General features: G+C 39.4%; 1 protein-coding gene across 1 annotated transcript; it reads left to right on the top strand.

Annotated features, from left to right (window-relative positions):
• The first annotated feature begins 281 nt into the window (after positions 1-281).
• LOC107186208 lies at positions 282-10,434 on the top strand. Its single transcript, XM_015574030.1, has 10 exons — positions 282-354; positions 2,730-2,888; positions 3,481-3,645; positions 4,165-4,335; positions 5,459-5,567; positions 5,946-6,102; positions 7,465-7,600; positions 7,930-8,103; positions 9,384-9,761; positions 10,160-10,434. The coding sequence occupies exons 1-10, from the start codon at positions 282-284 to the stop codon at positions 10,432-10,434; spliced, it is 1,797 nt and encodes a 598-aa protein (XP_015429516.1).
• The last annotated feature ends 11,316 nt before the right edge of the window (positions 10,435-21,750 follow it).

The raw sequence follows: 21,750 nt of genomic DNA, 5'->3' as shown, positions 1-21,750 counted from the left end.
CTTCTCTTGCGTTCCATCCGGGCCATTTACTTGGAGAATCGGTTAGCCGTGGAAAAATCAACGTTACTCGCGTGTGTGCCATCTTTCATCGGTTCCGGACACGGTGTTTAACATGCGCGCGTAAAAGTTTCAAACTCGAGGGGGAGAGAGAGACAAAAGCATTCCCGCGAGAAGAAGAAAATCGTATTTTTTTTCTTCGTTCATCGAGTTATGGTGTCGACAGTGAATTAGTTACTAGAAGGTCTGGAAAACGATCAAAGGGACCGTTTAACATCCTCAGGATGAAGATATCCGCCTCGGCGCCGCTTCTTCTGCTGGCGTTCATCGCCCAGTCAGCCACCTCCCCGTTGCCGAGTAAGTGTACGTTGCGTTTTATTCAAATCCCTTCGGACCCACGGCCTGGCAAACGGAAATAAAAAGAACACGAAACTTCGTCAATCAGAGAAGCGAAAGATGATGGATTTCGTTCTACATATCGTCGGTTTAGTTCTTAAGGGGGTATTCTCGTGTGATAGGCCCGAAACAAAACAACAAATTTTTTTTTTACGTAAATCAGAAGTACAACGTGCTAAAAATATGCTCACAAAATTTGAAAGTTGAATTTCAAAAAAACAAAGCAGTTACGACATATCTTTGGAAGCGCTTTTCTCGAATCCTTGTTTTCGAAATTGGCGTACACGATAAGTCAAAAGCTAATTGAGTGACGAATTTTAGTTCATTTTTCATTCAAACGCTATAACTCTTCCAATTTTTCAAGTTTCTTTCTTTGAGTTTGGTTCAGTTCCACCGTTAACTATTTAACTTTAAGAAAATTTGCTGTTTTCTGTAATCAGATGTCTATGACAAGGTGCTATAGTGTACGCCAATAGGGGATACATCGTCGAATCGGATAACAAGCTGCTATATTAATTAATAAAGTGTAAAAACTATCGATATTAAAAGATATTTTCTACAACTGTAAGATGTTCCCTTTCATTCTAAAAAATGTTTAATCCCTTACTAGCAGTAGTTTTCTTACATAAAATTTATGAATATCAGTTACTTTTAGAGCTGTCACACGAGAATTCTCCTTTAAGAGTTCTATCTCCACTAGTTTCTAAACTAAGAAAACGGAGTTTAAAGTTTACGCAGATTCATAGAACCAGGAAATGTACTGAAATAATCAAACGCACTGTAATATCATGTACCGAATAGTTATTTGTTACAATATTCAACAAAATTTTATGTTATTATCAATAAAATTTTTGGTAAATATTTAGAATAGGGGAGGCAGCTCCGATGACCTTGACCTTGACATATGTTGTCAAGGTCACCCTCCTCAGTGACCCTCAGAAGGTTTTAGCAGTCGGCGGAGCCCCACCCCCGCGCATACAAACAGTTAAAAAAAAGCAGATATGTTAATAATAAAATGTTTATACTATTTAGGTGAGATTTAAATTTTGGAGTTAGTCATACACGTTATATTGTGAAATTTAATTGTTAATAATTTTTTAATAAATAAAGAACGACTGTTAAAATTTTCTCATGGTCACTCAGGAAGGTGAGATTTACAATATATGTCAAGGTCAAGGTCATTCAATACTCAAAATAAGGAGCCCTTCAATACTCAAAATAACTGCTACATTTTGCAGACTTCTTTTGTTTATACCGTTTTAATAAAAAACGAGCGACGGCTAAAACTTTCTGAAGGTTACTGAGTTAAGTTAAATTTTCAACAAAATTTCGTTAATCAATTTACGTACGTTTGATTGGTCCAAAGAATACAAATTTATCATAATATAAAGAAAAGTCAACCTAGGAAACAACAAATACTCTTTTAAGTCCTAACTCTGAAACTTTCAAAGTTTTTTTTTAATGGTTATATCTTCAAATACCAACAACAATTAAAACTTTATGTTCATAATAAGGTAAAGTTTTCTTAAATATTGTAACAAATAGCTATTCACTAGATGATATTATAGTGTATTTGATTATTTCACTACTTTCCTGCTGCTATAATATTAAACTTCGTAAACTTTACACTCAGTTATCTCAGTTACGCGAATTGTGGCTTCGTTTCGGAGTCATTAATTGTTTAAAATACTGGCGACATACGATATGTTGATACACGAGTTCGATCGACGACCTAGTTGAACTTACTGAATGAAAGAAAATCAATCAACTGTGTATCCCAATTACTCTACACATTTTGTTACCAAAGGGTGTGGGCCTGTAAATAAATTACTATTATTATTATTAAGAAATGAAAGAAACCAACTTGTGAAATCGTTGAAGAACAAGACTCTTAAGTAGAATAACCCGTCGCGCATCAGACGTAGTTCACGCGTACATCGGCCGTACTTTTTCAACGATTAATGACCTTGAAATGAAGCCGCGAACGTAATTTCATCATTCTTGATATTCTTTCTAGTTCAGCGTGTAGAATCCAACCTGTTAATGTGCCCGATATTTTTATTAACCCCCATATTGTCCCCTTCATTTTCCCGACATAATTTGTCTCGCAGTATCAAATTGACAAAGCTGTGAAATATTAGTACAATGCAGAAAAAAGAAGTTAAATTTTCAAATTCTTTCAAATAAAAATCACGGAATCTCGGCTAAACTTTTAGAGAAAAATACATCCTCCTATAATCGTATTTTCTTGAAATACTCCCACGCGTTTAACAACGAACAAACGTCAAAACCCATGTAATTGCGTGATTTGTGAAAACTTCTTTGTTTCTTGAAAGGGAGCTGTCCCGTGGTGAGGCTGCCGAATGGAAGGGTTCGAGCGAGGGCCAGAGGGAGGATCATAAGGTTCAGTTGCTACGACGGGTTCATTCTCGTGGGCAACAAGTATTCCACTTGCATTCGAGGCCAGTGGGATACACCTACGCCGATATGCGTCAGTAAGCACGAATTTCTAATCACGCCTGATTAAACAAACGATTGGAACAATGTTTCGGCAGTTCCGAAAGAGTTAAACTTCCTAGAGGGTACGCAAACGAAACACAATTAAGGGGCTTATGTTAATTATGGCAAATTACAAATTCTGATACAGAAAGTGACAGAATGTATTGATACTTCCAACGTTTTTTATGCGAAACTAAATACACTTTAATAAACTACAGAAAAAAGTGTAAAGTTATCATTGTTTTTAGAAAAAATGTAATATTTCCCAAAATGCATAATTTACCAAGGTATTTCTAGATGGTATACGTAAACATTCTTTGGTACTACTAGGGTTCATAATTCCGTATAAGTCACTGATCTGCAGTGATCTCCCCCCCCCGGGGGGGGGGGGGGGGGGGGGGCTCCCCTTTTGAAACCAAACAAAACAGGGTAAACAGAAACTAAGCAGAGGCTCGGCTTCGTGCAAAAAAACAAATTTAGAAGGGGCTGAAAATCTCTCCGCCTTGCCATGAATGCTCCGAAGCAAACCCCAGTATGTAGCACTTATCGAGATATTACTGCAATTTTAATTGGAACCCGTTTAAACAGACGCCGAATGCCAACCGCCGCCCACATCACCACATGCGTTAATGGCGCCGAAGTATAACGGCGCAATAATACAGTATTTTTGCGAGCCTGGCTACGCGTTGATCGGCTCAGCGGAGATTTACTGCGACGGAAGACAGTGGAACGGCACACCGCCCCATTGCCGAGGTGAATTTACTATATTTTTTTTTTACCTTTTAATCTTGTTCATCGCGGTATATGAACTGAAAATCGATGCGACAAAATTACTGACTTGAAAACTCGCATTGAGCAAAAACGTATTCATATCGGTCGTAAGTACATTAAAAACTTATGTAAATCGTTATCAAAGCGTATGACGAAAGTTTTACAGAACATGGGAGGACAGACAAGATATTAAAATAATTTTTATATGCTATCATTTTGTTGTACCGATTTTCAGTTATTTTGTTATATACTTAAATAATCGGACTCCTTTCAATTTTTGATACTAATACAGTGTGCTGTATGTGTAATATAGTTCTATATACACAAATATAGATAAATTTATTACGTAAAAATGTCTAAAACATTAAGTTTACACAGGTGTGCTATCTTTTCGTCACAAACTGTAAAATAAATTTTTCAAGTGTCACACATTTTTTATTAACACCCTGGTAGTATTATTGGCTTTGATAGTTAATGAATACTATGCGTTTTCAATCGCAGATACCACCGCGGAGACGCCGATTCAATGCGATTTCGAGAAGCCAGATCTCTGCTGGTGGGAGCAGGATCCCAAGCACGATTTCGATTGGCGACGACACAATTTCGAGACGCCTAGCTCTCATATAGGAACCGGACCTACCCACGATCACACTTTGGGACCGGAAAACGACGGTATATTCATTCTGTCGAATTTATATTTCGAACTTTTATAATTCATTGGAATTCAATTATTATAGCGAATACACAACAGTTGCTGTAAGTAGAGAAAACTGTTAATAGTCAGACACAGTTGGTACCGAGTGAGCGCGAAAAATGTCATTAAACGCTTTCGAAATGTTAAAATGTTTTCTGAAATATTTATATGTCGTGTAATATAGACAAAAATGCAAAAAGAAATATTTTTTCGTAATAGTTAAATAACTTGGGAATGAAAAAGTTGACCTGAAATACATATTTCATTTACCAAAACAGCATTTTTCATTTAAAATGTCATTTTAATATTTTATTACTTCTAATCGCTTCTTAATACTGTTATTATTTTAAATGCTAGGCGCCTACAACAGTAAGTGATCCACCATTTTCCTTGTAATGAACTGATAATAGACTGTTCCAATTCAAAACAACCGTTTGCCTGTTTCCTCTGTAAAAATGATAGCGTTTCGTCTTGAGTAACACGAGCGCACAAGTATACGGAAACATTATACGCTTCTGATTTCTTCGAGAACAGTTATTGAACCGAATTGCTATTAAATTTCACATCTATTGTTACGATGATATTCAAGAACAATTACAGATTTCGTAAAGATAATCCAATCCAGGATATAAAATTACGAACGAAGGGAATATTGTTCCCTTCGTTTTCTGTCGAAGAAAAATCACTACAAACAAAGCAACGTCGTCAGGACTATCCGATTTACCGTACTGTTATTTATTTGTGTTATTATTGAAATAACTAATAATAAAAATAACTTAGTCTATAAATTAAATAACAGAGTCTGCTGGCCGAGCTCTCGTGCTTTGATTGGTCGGGGTTTTTTTGGTAATATCTCGTTAACAAAGCCTTGGATAACATTTTTTCAAAGAAAAAAGTTGTTTCAAATCATCCCAAGAACCCCTCACTTCCGGGAGTCGAAGCTATTTTGGGACACCTGTACATGGAACTGTGAGGTTCGTCTGGGCCAATTATACCCGAGAAATCTGCTAACGAGACGGATTTCTTATGTCTCTGTTCGCCTCGGACAATCAATTGTTTTATTGGGCGTGAAATCACCAATGTTACTTCTTTTTTTTCCAGGATATTATTTGTATATCGAGGCGTCCGGCCGATTGGGGAACGACACGGCAAGAATAATTTCTCCCATATACAAGGCGTCGTACACGGAAGCAGGCTGCTTCTCCTTTTGGTAGTTATGATTCTTTGTTTATTTAATTGATAATTGAAGATATGGCCGATTTCACAAACTCACATCTGTGTACCGTAGTTCACAAGAATATGAAGTATACAGGGTGGACCAAAGATGAGGTTGAAATATCACGGAAGAAGGAAGTTCAACACTATTTTATTGGAGTTCAATTTACATTTAAAAAAAAGACAAAAGTAAAATAGGTTGAAACAAATATTGATACAAGTGTATCATGCAAATCGAAACTTAGAATACGAATCTGTGGGACACATTCTTCCTACGAAGAGAACTGTTAAAATTCGAAAAAAAAAAATTAAAAAAACGCGTGAATACGGTGATTTCGTTTGAATAACTTTTTCCATGGGGTTTGTCACATAGGTACCATATGTACGGAGCGGCAATGGGCATTCTGAACATCTATTTCAAGCTGGAGATGGAGAACACGTCTCGACTGATGTTTACCAAAGAGGGCAATCAGGGGAATAAATGGTTGCACGGTACATTCAATCTTCCGCGATCCGAAAAGAATTTTCAGGTAATGAATTCAAATATAACAAGAACGATTCACTGTCGACACTTCTTTTAGTTGAATAAAGGTGGGCTTAACCGACAAATGAATTCGGACACAGATGTCTTTTCTGTTTGTCTGTTGTTACGCCAACGTTACGGAAGTTCCGTTCTAGCAGTGTGTTTACTATTAATCCGACGCTGACTTTCATAAAAGTTACACTTACGTATTGGAAAATGTAAAACACACACGATTAATCGCAATCGTGCAATCCAAGATATTACTAATAGATGCAAAATCTCGAAATTCATTTCTGACTGTAAAAGATACTAAATATTCACGAACCATTTTTAGAATACATTTCTCATTCAGCAAATACTGTTCATAGCAAATGAATCGCTAATGTTCTTTCAACCGGTATTGTGTCAGTATTGTATTATTAGAAATACCTTCTCAAGAGCATCAAAGAACTGCGAGCATTTAAGATGAACATACACAGCCTAAAATAAACAGTACAGGTGAGGCGCGCGTTTAAAGTCTTTGTCTTTGAATCTGATCAATTCGGCTGGTAATTCAATTGATTCCGTTCGATATAAATATGCCTTGCCACTAAAGGACATTCTAAATATATTCTTGCGGCCAATTTAAATGCATCCTCTGACGCCTATGCTTAGGATCCCTTGACGTCCCAAAATGGGAATTCTATTCGAGGTATAGATTTCAATACACGTTTATATTTAGATACAAACCATATCCCAAAGTAGTCGGATTCCTATATTAAATATATGATTGGCGCCATTAAAGCCTATATTTAAGATTCGAACGTGGCCCGTCAACCCTTTAATTTGTGGAATTACAGTGTTTCGATCGAAATGGTATATCTTCCTGCGACGGGCACGGGTTAATTCTATCAACAAGAATTTTCTAATAATAGAACGATACATACGCTACAAACAATTTATAGTTTCATCGAAACGGAACTCAAAGACTGTACATTCGATAATAATTCGCAACTCGAATTCGTCGCACTCATCGAAACATTACTGTACTTCTAACATCTTTGTGTATGAAAATTTGACAATTTTGTTTTTCACTAATGATTCGGTAATGTCTAATTTAAACGGAAATGGTCCCTACAATGGGAACCATGAAGTTTCACGATTCTATCACAGTACGGCGACCGGTTCTGTAACTTTTCATTTAAACGAAAACTGGCAATTTTTCGAACTTTCTACTTCGAACAATTTAATCCACGAAATTTCACAGGTCTGTCGCATCGTGATTTCCGATCACAAGTGGCACACTTGAAATCCTGTTTCATGGTCCTAACGTTTTCGTATAGAAAATCTCGCCTCATTAATTAAATGTTGATTTCACCGAACGTTTCAGATCATAATCGAAGGCATTCGCGGGAGCAGCTACGTAAGCGACATCGCGATCGACGATGTGGCCATTCTGCAGGGTGACAAATGCCAGAATACGAGCAAATCGGAGAACGAGACCGTGACTACCGAGGGCTACGATGGTAATTAAAAATCCAGTTAATCCTTTAATTAAACGCAAAACAATTTTCGATCGCTCGTGCTAAATAAACCGTACGATCTGCTAAATCTTGATTTCGGCCCACTGCACAGTGGTCAGTTTGAACATCATATACAGGGTGTCCCAAATTAGATTTAAATTCTCGAAAGGGGTGATTTCTGGGCTGATTTGAAACAACTTTCTCGAAGGGAAAGTTCTTCTTCTCCAGGAATCGTCCCTTTCAAGTACTTACAACTATTTTGGGACACCCTGCACACGCGTCCTAGGTATTTACTTGCACAGTGACTGAATTGTTTTTTGTCGATTTTACAGACCAGGTGGAGCACGTGAACGCGCAGCAATCATGTCGCGGAAGATGCAAGAATGCCGTCACGTTCAACGTTACAACCTCACCGTTACCACCGCTGTCCGACACGTGTCTGTGCACTATCGACTGCGCCGAACACTCGATTTGCTGCCCGGATTACGCTGAATACTGTGTCTTAGGTGAATCCTCCGTAACAAGCTGGTCGTCCCCCCGTTACCATCGAATATTACCATCGTGGATTACGCGAAACGTCGGGATAGCAGACGTCCACGATCAATAAAGGAGGAACGCCGTGTCCTCTTTATTGACGGACGCGTAAACGTTCTTTTGTTCTCATCACGGCGAACAAATGTTCCCTCGTGGCGCGTGCTCTTTTTTGTATTAATCCACGGACCACATTTTTGCCCCGAGTCTAGTTTGACCCACGTTTTCGAGAGAGCTTCCAGCGTATATGGACAAATAATTGATATATTTCAAAAATGTAAAAACAGGCTCATAGTACATCGAAAACACTACGACGCAATTACCTAATATAATGCATAATATAATGGTTTGATAAAATAGACATAAAGGTCTCTAGTTTTATTGGCATATGATTAAAAAAATTTTGCGGATATTTTCTTAGGTCGTTATATAAATGATGAAACTGTCTAAGTTCACGTCTTTTAGTATTAATGGAATGCAGACAATATTCGCGTTTAGAAATAATAATTATTGTTTAAAATCATTCATGGTTCATCTTTGCGAAACCTTAAACGACTGAAATTGTACCATTATCACAGCTCCGCTATAAACAAATCAAGAATTATTGTCGCTTCGATCGACGTTCTTATAGCTTCCATCACAGTTCCAACATAAACGTACCCTTAGTCATAGATAGAATGCGGTATTTATGCAATTATGGCCTATAGAGCTCTGTAAAATGCAATGAACGACAAAACTTTCGTCAGATGCAACTAGTTTTTCATGTTCTCTTTAATCCAACAAGATAGTTAAGTAAATAAAAAATTTCTACCTTTGTTTCTGTCATGAATTGCTTTATAAAATGTCAGTTTGCATAAAAATCCGCAATCTAGTTATAGGGAAACGGAACGACCAAATATCTCTGTTGAGATCAAAAGTAGCTGGAATATGTTCAAAGATGCTACAGTAAATTCTCGATGAGTGTTCTTGGAATTCTGAAGCCAATAATATTTGTTTTAGTCGCATATGGCTATTAGTTTATGAAATATTTAATGTTCAGTGCCGAGGAGCCTTTCAACACTCATCGAGGATTTACTGTATTGTTCAAGGTGGAGGGGGCAAAGGTGGTGGTGTAAAGGAACTTTTTCGTCGATGTTACTTTCAAGGTTATTCCGAGGATGATCGATGTTCTCGTAAATGGCATCGTGTAGTATTAACTTCCATAGCGTGATTGTTGAAATTCACATTAATACGAACATCATACGGACCGTTTCAGCTTTCACGGAAGAGCAAACCACAGAGGCCGTGGATGCTACCACCGCGATCCGCGATGCGGTTTCCGTGCTGCCAGCAAAGAAGGGCAATAACGTGACCGATATCGCGACCATACGACCGGCGGACGGCAAAGGTATTTCCATATACCCGAAAGATGAAATCGATCCAATCACCGTGAGACCATGGACGACCACCTCACTCAGCCCGATCACGAACTCAACTGGCCCGAAAACCGAGGGACCATTGAATACCACACGACGGCCGATCACGATCGTTCCAACCGTGAAATCTACCCCCCAGCCGAAAGAGACACCATTTTTGGGGACCACTAGCGCTACCAGGGGTCACGTGCCATTGGACGAGCAATCTGATATACATGGTGAGTTATTCAACGGTAGCCTAAAAGGTTAAACAGTTCAATCACGGTAGTGAATCTAATAGAATAACGTAACAATTTTTACAATTAACCCTGATCTAATAAGGGAACATATTTAATGAAACTTATACGGGCGATAGTTCTCCGAGAAATATTTGAGACATATTTTTTTTTCACCGGTCATCGTATATGTCAACGGGATGACAGCAGTCCCCAATGTTAAGGGATGAAAATATATTTTTTTTTGAATATCTCGAAAACCAGAGGGAGTAGGAAGAAGTTTTTGCTTTTAAACTGTGTGCTTTTGAATGGACAATTTAGTTACGTAAAAAAAATTGAAGAAAAAAATATTTCTTCGATAATTTATACCAAATAAAATTTCACACCTGATTTTATTGTAGATCCAAACGCGAGGCACGGAGACTCTGAGAAAGTGCACCGCGGCGCGTCTACCGCGAAGTTCAGCATGCCTGGTATCATAGGTGCCGTCGTCGGGATTCTGACGGGTGTCACGATTACGCTGATGGTCGCGATCATCATCGTTAGACGGCGGAAAACGTACAAACGCGGAACAAACGGATCTGCGCTCTCAGAGGACAGCGACGTTCGGTTCTTGACGTCCGACGAGATCTTGGACTTCACGTTGGCCAGACCGAGCGAGAACGACGACACGTAGGCGACACACATACACACAATTTAACGGATTGTCCTCGTTGGGTGCCCATTCAACCTAGAGGTGCGATTATCGATAAACTGATTGATAAATGTCGATACTACCGAATTGTTATCGATGTTTCGATATATCGATAATAATAATATAATATATAATATTTATTTATAAACGGGTTATGAACCCTTTGGTACAATATACAAGTATACAGAAGGAGTCTAGAGGACAAACGGAAAGATTAGATGCGTAAGATATACCAGAGCTTACAAAGACTTATAGTGACTGTACGGGGAGTTTATCAAAAATTAACAAAAATAGTATGGGACTGTATGAAGAATTATAAAAATAGGCAACAAAACAAAATGGAAAATATTTGCTGAAGTATTTACAAGAGTATACAGAAAGTTGTGATTATGGCGAGGGAAATGCGTAGTTATCGAAATAGGAACAAATAACGGAATAGAAAATAGAAACAGAGAAGGAAGTATATAAGAATAGATAATGATAATGTATCGATAGTTGCACCTCTACTTCAATCTGTTATTAAGGTCCGTTTACACGTTCAAAGAATTCGCGGAAATGAACTGAGTTGTTGTATGTATTTCTATTGGAGGCTCGTTTACACATACAAATAATTTGCGCAAACTTACATGTAATAATATACAAGTCAGTTCGCGCAAATTACTTGAATGTGTAAACAGGCCTTTAACTGAGGAAAGGGTGGAGGGGAGGCGGTGGGATAGGTGGGGTGGGGGGACGATGACACGGGGAACACTTTCTTGGCAAAATTTTTCTTGAAATATTATTTTTGTGTCGCGGTTGGATCCCGAAAGAATTTCTGTTCGTGACCGATGTTTTTACACTTGGGACACATGAAAAACCGTTCGAAAGTTTGTTCGTCTTCTCGAAACCACATTTTTGTAGAAGGCTGCAAAACTTTACGTACTAATCACAACTTCAAGCTGTTAACAGAACGGAAAACAGATTCCCGGGAGTAAACGTTCGTTAGAAGTATTATAACGTTGTTTAACAAAGAAATAATCCTGTATGATACAGAGACAATTGTGAAAATGATACAAATGAATATGTAAGAAAAAAACATGTAATGAATATCCAACAATTTATTGCCATAGAAGTTATCAACGGAATTAAATGTAAGAACCTTACACTGGGAGATAGAATTTGAAATAAATGTTCGATATAAAGTATTGAAAAGATCCTCTTGAAGCATTCCTCTTTTGTTCCAAAACCAACCACTACTGCAAATGCTACGTATAATGGCTTCGATTGTATACTGAATTAAATTGTGTGGTACACAATCAGAAATGGGAAAACTCTCGAGTAGGGAAGAAAACAAAGGCCATCTTGAAATCCCAGAAGCACCTAGAATCTCTGATTATCGTAAAATGTTCCCATCGAAACAAAGAAAGGTAAAACTTACGTTTACATTATTTACCTCGCATTAACAAATGATTAAAAAAAATTATTTACATGGTTGGATTCCACATTCAAAAATACACAATTAAAAAAAATCTGATGTAGACACCATTAGTCGTTTAGAAGAAAATTCGATGTCTAAGATTTAGCCGTTTCATCCCACTATGGGGCGGAAGTTAATTCAACCAGACCGATCGATAATTAGCCTAAAATAGCAGCTGTGATATTAAAATAAACATTTCCACCCCGTTTCAAACCCCTAAATTTCGGGTTACGTTTCGAGACGGATAACCCTGTACCACTGAGGTGCATGTGTCGGATCGATAAACACGTGCCCTTATCGCAGTTTCCCTGGTTTCACTTTAATCTTGATCTGTGATCCCCCGGATTTACTTCGAACGTGTATTCAAGGTATACGGCCGGCTCGAGGGACGCGTTTAATTAACGATTATACGTTTTCGCTTCCGCGAAACCGATCCGTGTCCAACGGAGCGTGAATTAACAGATTGTCAACTATGTGGTTATTAGGGAAAAATACTGCGTGTCACGTGTCTTCATTTTCTGATGTACTATCATTTTACCACTTTTTGTTATAATAACACCCCCAAAACAATGAGCACGTTTCTACTTGAAGGTGGTATACCTGAGACTGATCCTATTTGAGAAGTGGAAATTTGTATTTAGTGCGAAATGCCTCTGTTTACCTTTCTCACTGAAATAGTACGTTTAATAATAACTTCTTTTACAAACGGCGACCCCCAGCTAAAATCTTCACAACATTTCTCAGGACGATGAGCTTGAAAATATATTGAAAAATCATTGAAATCGGAGATGGCTCCCTTATTGTAAATATTTACTAAAAATTTTGTTAAATATTGTAATAAATAACTATTCAGTAGATGATATTGTAGTGTGTTTGATTATTTTACTACTTTTATGCATCTATAATATTAAACTTCGTAAACTTTGAACTCGGTTTTCGCGGTTGAGAAACTAGTGGAGATAGAACAATTAAGAATTAGAACGACGATATGTAAAATATGTTACGGGGGTAATTACGTACGGGCAGTGGGCCGGATATACTTCTGTGAGTAACTGTGTACTCGTTTAATCAACCTTGGCCTTCATTCTCGAAATATCCCCTGCTACCCCGTAATTTAATTACACTCGTCACATTGAGTCAGGGTTTTTGCTGGTCGAATACAACCCCGATGAACACAATTACGGGATCGTTCAACCCCCTCACCCTCCCACGTCCACTGTTCCGGTTAATTTGACCCGAAAATCGAATGTGTCTGACCTTTAACCCTCCGGAGGTCGCAGTCCTAAAGGTTCCGTGGGAAGTCACGGTGTATCCTAAAGATACAATAATTGATGTTCTATATTTTCAGACAAAAAAAATATCAGACATCTTGAACCTTCTGTACGCAATTCAATAATATAGTTTTCATTGACACTTTCACTTTCAAACTAATCTTTCGCGTTTATCTGTCAGATCAACTGTGACTTCCGGAGGGTTAATTATGCTGTTTATTATGAAAACTGGTAAAATCCATTTGACGTCGACTGCTTGGGCGTGTATTGTAATTCCAGTTGTATCCGTATTATAATAGAAACAATAAATAACTAAGTAAAGATAATAACAAAAACATTTTGGTGCTAAGTCCTGACAGGCACCTGTTTTGTCCCTGTCCCACCTATGTGATCGTCACTTCTCATCTATAGTTATATTACTTATATGTTACTTATTTAGATTGTAATAAATACATTCTACAAAAATGAACGACAATAGGTATCATATTAGAACAATAAAACATCTGGGCTATGGTGATCGATTTTCCTCCGAGACGAAGCGAATGTGTTAAGTGAGTAGAAATTGGGACATTTAACTTACGTGTCGGGTGTCGAGGTTTACCCTGAATTACCAACTTCTCTCCACACTTACATTACACAGCCAGCAGAAAATAACCATTTCGATTGTCAGGTTTGGTCGAGTTTCGAGTCGTCCGTGTCCGATTCGTGTCACTAGCTGGCTCTAAGTAATCCTGTTTCTTCGCCGATTGGACCTTTCACCGAGGCTCTCTCGCTCTTCGTCTCTTCTCTATAGCGACTTTCCACGGTTGGATTCGTGTTGGGGGATATCGCCCTCGAAAGCTCTTCGGGGTTGCACAGTTGCGGACGGAGGTCATCACGCTGAGCAGAATTTCAGAACACTGTGGAGTCCGTACATCGTTTTGGGGCCGTTACCTGAGGAGGGTCGCTTCGAGACCTATTGTAGGGGGGTTAAAGAGGGACCACAGGGGATCGTAAGGGGAAAAATTATCGTGGGGAAATAAATTGGACGTATTTTATTAGAAGGGAAGTTGGTGAACGGTCTTATGAAAAATGGTTCTTTCATTATACTCTGCGATTTATCGACGTGCTGAGTCAGACGGTGAAGATTAAAAAGTCTCGATGTCGGTTTGATGAAACAAGCATCGTACATTTATTCAAGAAGCATGAAGAAAAGAAACAGCCAATTGTTTATAGCCAGTTCTGTCGAGATTCGACGTCGTTCGGTCGCAGAAGAAACAGGAAACCGGCCGCGGCGTACAGCGACGCAGAATGTTTTAAAGTGTGAGCATGTGTGTGTACGTGTGTGTATGTGTATGTACGTGATACATCGTCTAAAAATATATCTTCGAAGCTGGTGCCAATAAAAATGGTACTTAGCTTGGCTTATTTCCTCTGTACAACTGTCTTAATCTGGAATCTGGCTCTGAAATTAAGGCTAGTCGTCGTAATTCGAAAGAAGATTGTTTTGTAATAAAGGTGCATTGTTCTCGATCGCGAGGCATTTTTGCGTGTGCGACATTTATGCGATCGAGGGGTTCGTAATAAAAACAGACCACCTTTAAAAAAAAAAAACAGCTACCATCTCTGGAAAACGAACAAAAAAGGTCTTTCTACTCTCTCGAATATGTATTTTCAATTTCATCGCTATTATCACGTTCGTTTCTTGATCTCCGGTTAATAAGTTAACAGGGCGGAACGGCTGTCGACGTTTTTGGCACCAGGAACGGTGATCGATTGAGATTCTTAAAGAGTGTTTCTTCGTTTTAATAGAAACCTTAAGAGAAAAGTTGTGACGCGTCAAGCGATTATTAAATTGTATTAATAAAGGATCGTTTTTCGTTATGCACCCCTCGATTATCTCTTTGATTTATATTTTATGCTTTGCTCTTCCGCTCCGTTACACATCATTCCGCCATTGTCACGTTACTGCTCAACCGGCCGCCAATTTTTCAGTTAACGCAACTTACTGTGAAGAAACTGAAAAAAAAAGTACGAAAAAGTCTGACTAAACATAAATGAAATAATCATGTTTGTGGTAATCAATTTTCTTCAAGTTAATAAGTCAATGGTTTTGAACTTACATCTGTGTGGTCGTGGCGTCAATTTACTTTGTCTTTCTATTGTTTATCGATTGGAAATTCTACGCCAAAAAGAAAAGTTGAAACCGTAGCAATGGAATTTATTCATACTAGGCTTCGTTGTCGACCGAATCGACGACGATAAACCGGTGAATACAGAGTAGGGCAAATTCGTTATCTAGGTAAAGAGTTTCGAATAACGAATAAAAGATAAAAGAAGTCTTTTTGCAACTTAAATAAAATAATATTTCTTCTCGAATGAGTAAACGCTTGGTAAACAATTCTTTCATCTCATTAATTGTTTCTAACATCGGGATAACGATCTTAGATATATGATGCTTTTCACTATGTATTACTTGAATAAAAGACTGAACAACTCTGGGTGAATATTCTTTGCCTCGCGTTTCTGGCCATTATCGGTCACTTCTACTTACGGGAATGTTCAAAAGAATTGCTAGCCAATTGCGATACTTCTCCTTTTTCCCGTAGTTACAATGGCTCGTGAGTTTGAACTAATCCAGAAGACGCCTATTTTCCAGCTATTTTACGTCTAACGCGTCTTTAAGCCGTCTTCAAGGCGTCATGTGCTATCTGGCCTTAGATTTAAAAAGAGATGCCAAGTCCTCCGAAAGCTATCTATCTCTTTCTAAACTTAGGACGCCTGTTTTCAGAGAGATGGGCAGTCCATTCTTGTGTTTCTACGGTTTCAACTAAAATAAAACGGTTGAAAGCGTTTGTTTTGCGAACCCACGATTATCGAGCCACGGTTCGTCGAGAAACGTTACACGGTGATATACTGGAAAATTTCACGTGACAAGTCACCCTTATGGGGAAAACAGTGCGGGTGGAACGCAGCCGGTTAAGCGTTAACAATGATAACAATCATATCGAAGCGTTCGCGCACACTAAACAACAATAATAGTCTAAAAACACGTGTCGCTGTGCATTCCTGACGAAAGGCTCGCAGGGCGTCGTTCAATGGATATTAAAAATATTCTGTTCCGATGAAAAATACATGTACATCACGTAGATTTTTTTGTTCCCCTCCCCGCTGGAACTGAAAAGCGTCTACACTAGGCTTGGGAATTAACTGTTCTTTTCGGCCGATTTTCAGAAGCAACGCTCCCGTATCAATAGGTTTCCACATCATCCATGGAGTACTATTATCGATGCATTTTTTTTTGTCCGTAGTATTCCCCTTAGGCCTATTCCACTATTTCGCATGATAATCTTTTCTGCCACCCAATTGGTGACAAATCGTGTGAAAAAATAAATTTGGAAAATGCTTTTAAATTTCATTGTCAAAATTTTAATCAAAATACCAATCGCAGCGCGTAGCCATCTCGGTAACAAAGCCTCGGATAACATTTTTTCTAAGGAAAAACATGTTCCAAATCACCTCACCAGTAACCCATTTCAGGAACCTGCGACATTTTTGTTACACCCTCTAAATGTCTATAGCCCCAAACGTTTGGCGGGTGAAAGGAGTTTTTTCTGAAAATCGGCCGAAAAGAACAGTTAATTCTCAAGCGTGGTCTACAGGAACGGATCGGGCGTACTTGACGGAATTGTCGAACTGGTTCCACGATTGGATCCTCGAACGGGATCGTTCTTCGATCACTCACTCGGACGTCCCGTTCGATCGGATCCAGTTTGAGCAAGATATTCGAATCGAGACGTGCTGGGAGGATCGTGTCTTGGCCATCGGTCCTCGACCACGAAACGAAAACTTCACGATACAACACACATTCTGGACAGTTTGGTTAATACTGAAATTGACCTTTGGGTGTGGGATGGGAGGGGGATGGGGTATGATTCTTTCGCTTGACGTGTTCGCAAGTCTCGTCCCAGTTCTCGATCTTCTAACACGTATTGCGTAGTTGAGCCTCGTCGGTGTCCGCCAATTTATTTATCGTCTTTCTTTTTTCTTGTATACCTGAACATTTATTTCTAGCGGATAATTTATTAATCCTAGATTTGTTTTATTTTAATCGCAAAACCTTACGGTCTATATATGTATGTATATATGTATATATATATATATATACATATACATACACACTTATATATACAGTAACGCACAAGTTTGTTCACGGAAGTCTGCCACTTCCAATTGAAAATTACGAAAAAACTTATCACCGAAAAGATGATAAAAGTAACGATGGGGAGAATATATAAATAGAAAAATTACGTAAAAGCTTTTACATCTAATTGTTATTTCAGAGGTCTGTGAACGAATATGTGAGTCACTGTATATAGACGAAACAAGATTATCCAAACCAGCTGAAGGCTGCGCACGCGCACATACTAACATTCTCGCGTACAGCGTGCGTTTTCCATTCGTTGCGCTCAACAAAAAAAAAGAACAAGCAAATACACGGCAGTACAGCGAACCCGGGTTCTCACGCCCCGAGGCGTATCGATCATCGAGAGTCTGAACGTTCAGTCGAGAGGCTCGTCCTCGTTCGGGTGCTTGGAACCTCGGATTCGTCGAGTTTAGCTGATTGAGAGACACACACACACACACATATACACACTACCTTGGAGCGGGATACGTTGAAACTGCGGATCGTGAAGAATTCGATTGTCTATCAAGGTTTATGTAAATGGCCACTTGTACTACTATCACATAGCATGGGACGTGGAAAAAGAAATTATCGTTACATTACAGCGAGATCCATTCCACTTTGTGATCTCTAAAACGAGAAATGAAAATAACTACCTACAGGGTTCGAAGCACGAGTTCACCGACTGTGAAACGAAGTTACTAGAGTTCAAGCGACGCGAGAGCCCGGTCCAAGGTAGAGGTTCTCCGATAAAAAGAAACGACCGCCACGAGAGACCGGGAAACAATAATCTCCGCTCGGAAGTCTCTACTCTCGTAGTCCAAGCACCCATCAAGTGGCGAGAGAGAGAGAAGGGAGGAGGGAGAGGGAGGGGTGGCTCTCTCGACTTTCCACTTCGTTCCGAGCAATTTGCAGGAAACAAAAAAGGGCACGGTGTCTGCTCGAGACACCGTCAAACATTTACCGCTAAAGCTAATATTTATTTTAACCAGGAGGAGAAAGAAGGAACGACGGAGAAGAACAAGGGCTCGGGGAACGCGACGATTCAGCGACGGCGGTGGTGATCTTGGAACGGTGACCAAGGACGGTAGGAGAACTGGGGCCTACCTTACGCTTAATTGCCTCGTTAACGCTTTTCAATTACATTCCGAATCGCTGTATCCAGTGTCTTTATTGCTGGACACCTTGGTGACCATTTCTAAACGTGAATTCCCCGGCACGCTTAAACTCGAGATGCAATTTCGCTTGGGGGAAATTAACCGCGGGGAGACCTAGCTGGCGTCACTGGTGTCCCCAACCGAAGTGGCACAACAAGATAGCGGCCATCACGACAATATGGCGGTCGTTTCGACGGTTTCGCGTGGCACGGAGACCAGCCTGGTCCCCCGAGTAACATAAAACGAGCGGCTCGTTCTCAGTCTTCGATAGTCTTGTAAGCAGCGTTATATCGTGCCGTACGAAAATAAATGCGTCGTATGTGAGTTTAGTCAGGGTCGCGGGAATCGCTCGATTGTTTCAGAAATCGCGGCTGAACGTACACTAGCGGCGCCGTTTTGGGAAACTGGTGACACCACTACTGGTGAAGCGCCGCTGGTTGGCCCGGCTTTGAACGCCGTTTGCGAACGTTACACCCTTGAACGTCCCATTTTGAAACCTCGGTACACACACCCTTAATTTGTACTTTAACAATGAGGATTCCTGGTTGATCCTGGTCCAACGCGTTTACGTGCCGCCGTTTCAAAGGACCGACACTAGTTCGACACCGTGGACATACATTAACCCTTAGTAGGCAAACATATTTTTCGACACTCCGTGGGTTAACTGGGTCGTTTATGTGAAAATTCTATTTCTTTTTTTTTTTACTGTGTTAAGCTTTCGGGAAATCTGAAAACATTTTTGTATACATTTGTGTGACGAAGAGAACGAACGAGACACATCGAGACCGAGTAAGATAACGCGAATCGCAGCGATTACAATGTAACCATTGGCCGGTGGGAGCGTCGCAGGCGGGCTCGCGCAGTCGAATCGAGTGGAAAGAAATGTTTTCTCTTTCTGTTTTTCACTTGCTTGTATTTTTCTATGTCGGAACACTACAAAGGCAAGCTGCCGAGGTTCGAGCTACGAGCAAAAAAACAGATTGACGAGGTGCTGACAACTGTCCGTGCTCACCGTAAGTGTGACTCTGCGGAACCGACGCATTCACACTTATCAGGACATTACTGCACTTATCAAAGTCTCTGCTACGTGGTAAAATTGTTGGTTAAGTCAAGTATTAAAGATTTTTGTCGATAAAAAGAAAAATTCGGAGCAAAGCTCGGGAAAAATGGAAAGTCGCTTGGGTCGTCAACGACCCATATTGCCTACGGAGGGTTAATGGGGACACGGTTTCTTGCTTCTCTATCAAGAATTACGCACTCGACGAACGCTCTGTAACGTTTGTAAAGTATGGTGGCGATAGAGAAGAGTGGAAACCGTTTGGGGGTTGTAGTACTTACTGAAATAAAGAAAGAACGTCTCAATATGAACTTGAAGAATTCCAGACTTGGGAGAAATTGTTTCTTGGGGGTACTGTCTTCGGATGTATAAGTCTTTTGGTTCGTTATATTGATACTAATGAATTGGATTACAGACAAATTGCTTCCGACACCGTCGGGATTAATTTGTACTACACTCTTCCAAATGTCTCCACCCTGTGTCTAGATCACTACATAACGCACAGCTGAGCGTTGAAATTGTTTTCTTTTCTTCTTTTAAACTACGGAACTTGTCGATAAAGACACTCTTGCTTGTTAAAGGTTGACGATCCTCGACATGTTTCAGGTACCAGTGAAATTGACGATAGGTTTTGTGTTTCTTTTTGTATCATAATTCTATATTTACTATGTCTAATTCAGCGATATCGTTTGATCATGTTCCGGTTCTCCTTCCCATAAAGGTTTCAGATATAATTCTTTTCCTGAACATGCGTTCGATACAGCGAATCAATCGTTCGCTTTCCGATTCGGTAATCAGTCCACTAGCGACACACTTCTGACATTGAATCTTTAAAGAAGCTTCAATCTTAAACGTTTACCGTAACGATTTACTTTAGAATTGTAAAACACCTTGTTTAATCATGTATATTGTCATCCTCCTTGCTATTTACGATTTAAAAAAATCAATTATCATCCATTGTCTCCTATATTGAGTCGAGAGTAATTTACAATGTTTCGTCGGAATATTCCACATCGACAAAAATAAATCGACAAACCGTCTGAAAGGAGGACTTTAAAAAACGAATTTTTCTGAAACGTAACTAATGCATCCTGTGTATAAACATTGAAATTTCGAAAACAATAACATGGAAACACGGTGCGTAACAACTAATATATATTCTCTTTTGTTTCTATTCGTAATAACCACACGCTACGAAACTTTCGTGAACAAACCACCGTGTGTAAACTGTCCTCTATAAGCTTTCGAAATGGACAGAAACAATTAGTGTTTTATTAACTGTGCTTCAACGACGGCCATTCGAAAACACATTCGAATCCCTACCGCCAATCAACCAAGATGAACACGAAAGCTTACGAGACAACCTTTGTATCTTCCGTATTGCAAGGAATTCTCGAATCCCTTAACGATATTAAACTATGCAGGAAGCTGTCACTGATTCGCTCCTCGTAACGTCACACAATGGGGCGAAGAATCAAAATTTAGCAGTTCAAACGATCGAAAAAAATTTGTTTTATTTAAAAAAAAAAACTTAACCCCCTGCGTTATTGTTTGCCTCATACGCTTTCGTATTATCAAACTCGGCGAAAAATCGTGAAAAAATCTCGAAAAATTGCATTACCTTCGTGAAGATCCCGAGAATACGAACGTCATCGAATAGGATCCATGAAAATTGATAAAAATTATATCCTTCAAAATTTTTAATCGCTTGCGCCATAAGATCGGCTGGTAATTTTTGATTCTTGACCACGTGTGGCGTCACACACACTCTCTCCCTCTTTTTTTTCCATCCAGATGATGGTATGTTTCGTTTGTTTCCCGTGCGGTTTCGATGTCAGCATGAAACGCGTTGGAACGAGTGCACAGCGGTAATAAATTCGCGCACGTTCGGAGGATCGACCGTTTTTTTTTCAGGCTGAGTGCTGGCTCGAGAGACGATTCATCATTACATTCCCCTGAGTTTGTTTTCAACATCGCTCCCTAATTCTTTCTATCTCTCTTCATTCTCTCTATTTTTCTCTCACTCTGTCTTTATGTATTTACTGTTACGTGGGAGAGAGGGAAAACTTGTTTGCAAAATAGACGACGCGGGAGAAAATAGGGGAGAATGCGAGCTTGGTGTGTCCGTCTTCTCGTCGGCGAATCTTCTTCTTGCAAGCGTTGGACCATCGAAGTGGAAATTTTTTTATAAT

The sequence above is a fragment of the Dufourea novaeangliae genome, unplaced genomic scaffold (genome assembly GCF_001272555.1).
Source record: "Dufourea novaeangliae isolate 0120121106 unplaced genomic scaffold, ASM127255v1 scaffold64, whole genome shotgun sequence".
Taxonomy (NCBI): domain Eukaryota; kingdom Metazoa; phylum Arthropoda; class Insecta; order Hymenoptera; family Halictidae; genus Dufourea; species Dufourea novaeangliae.
The sequence above is the reverse complement of the archived record's forward strand: the minus strand, read 5'-3'. Positions and strand labels throughout refer to the sequence as shown.

Excerpts from the sequence above, each read along its gene's own strand:
- LOC107186208 (XM_015574030.1), top strand. The coding sequence starts at position 282 with ATGAAGATATCCGCCTCGGCGCCGCTTCTTCTGCTGGCGTTCATCGCC. Across the intron at positions 3,646-4,164 it reads CACACCGCCCCATTGCCGAG|ATACCACCGCGGAGACGCCG; the intron begins GTGAATTTACTA and ends TTTCAATCGCAG. Across the intron at positions 5,568-5,945 it reads GCAGGCTGCTTCTCCTTTTG|GTACCATATGTACGGAGCGG; the intron begins GTAGTTATGATT and ends TTTGTCACATAG.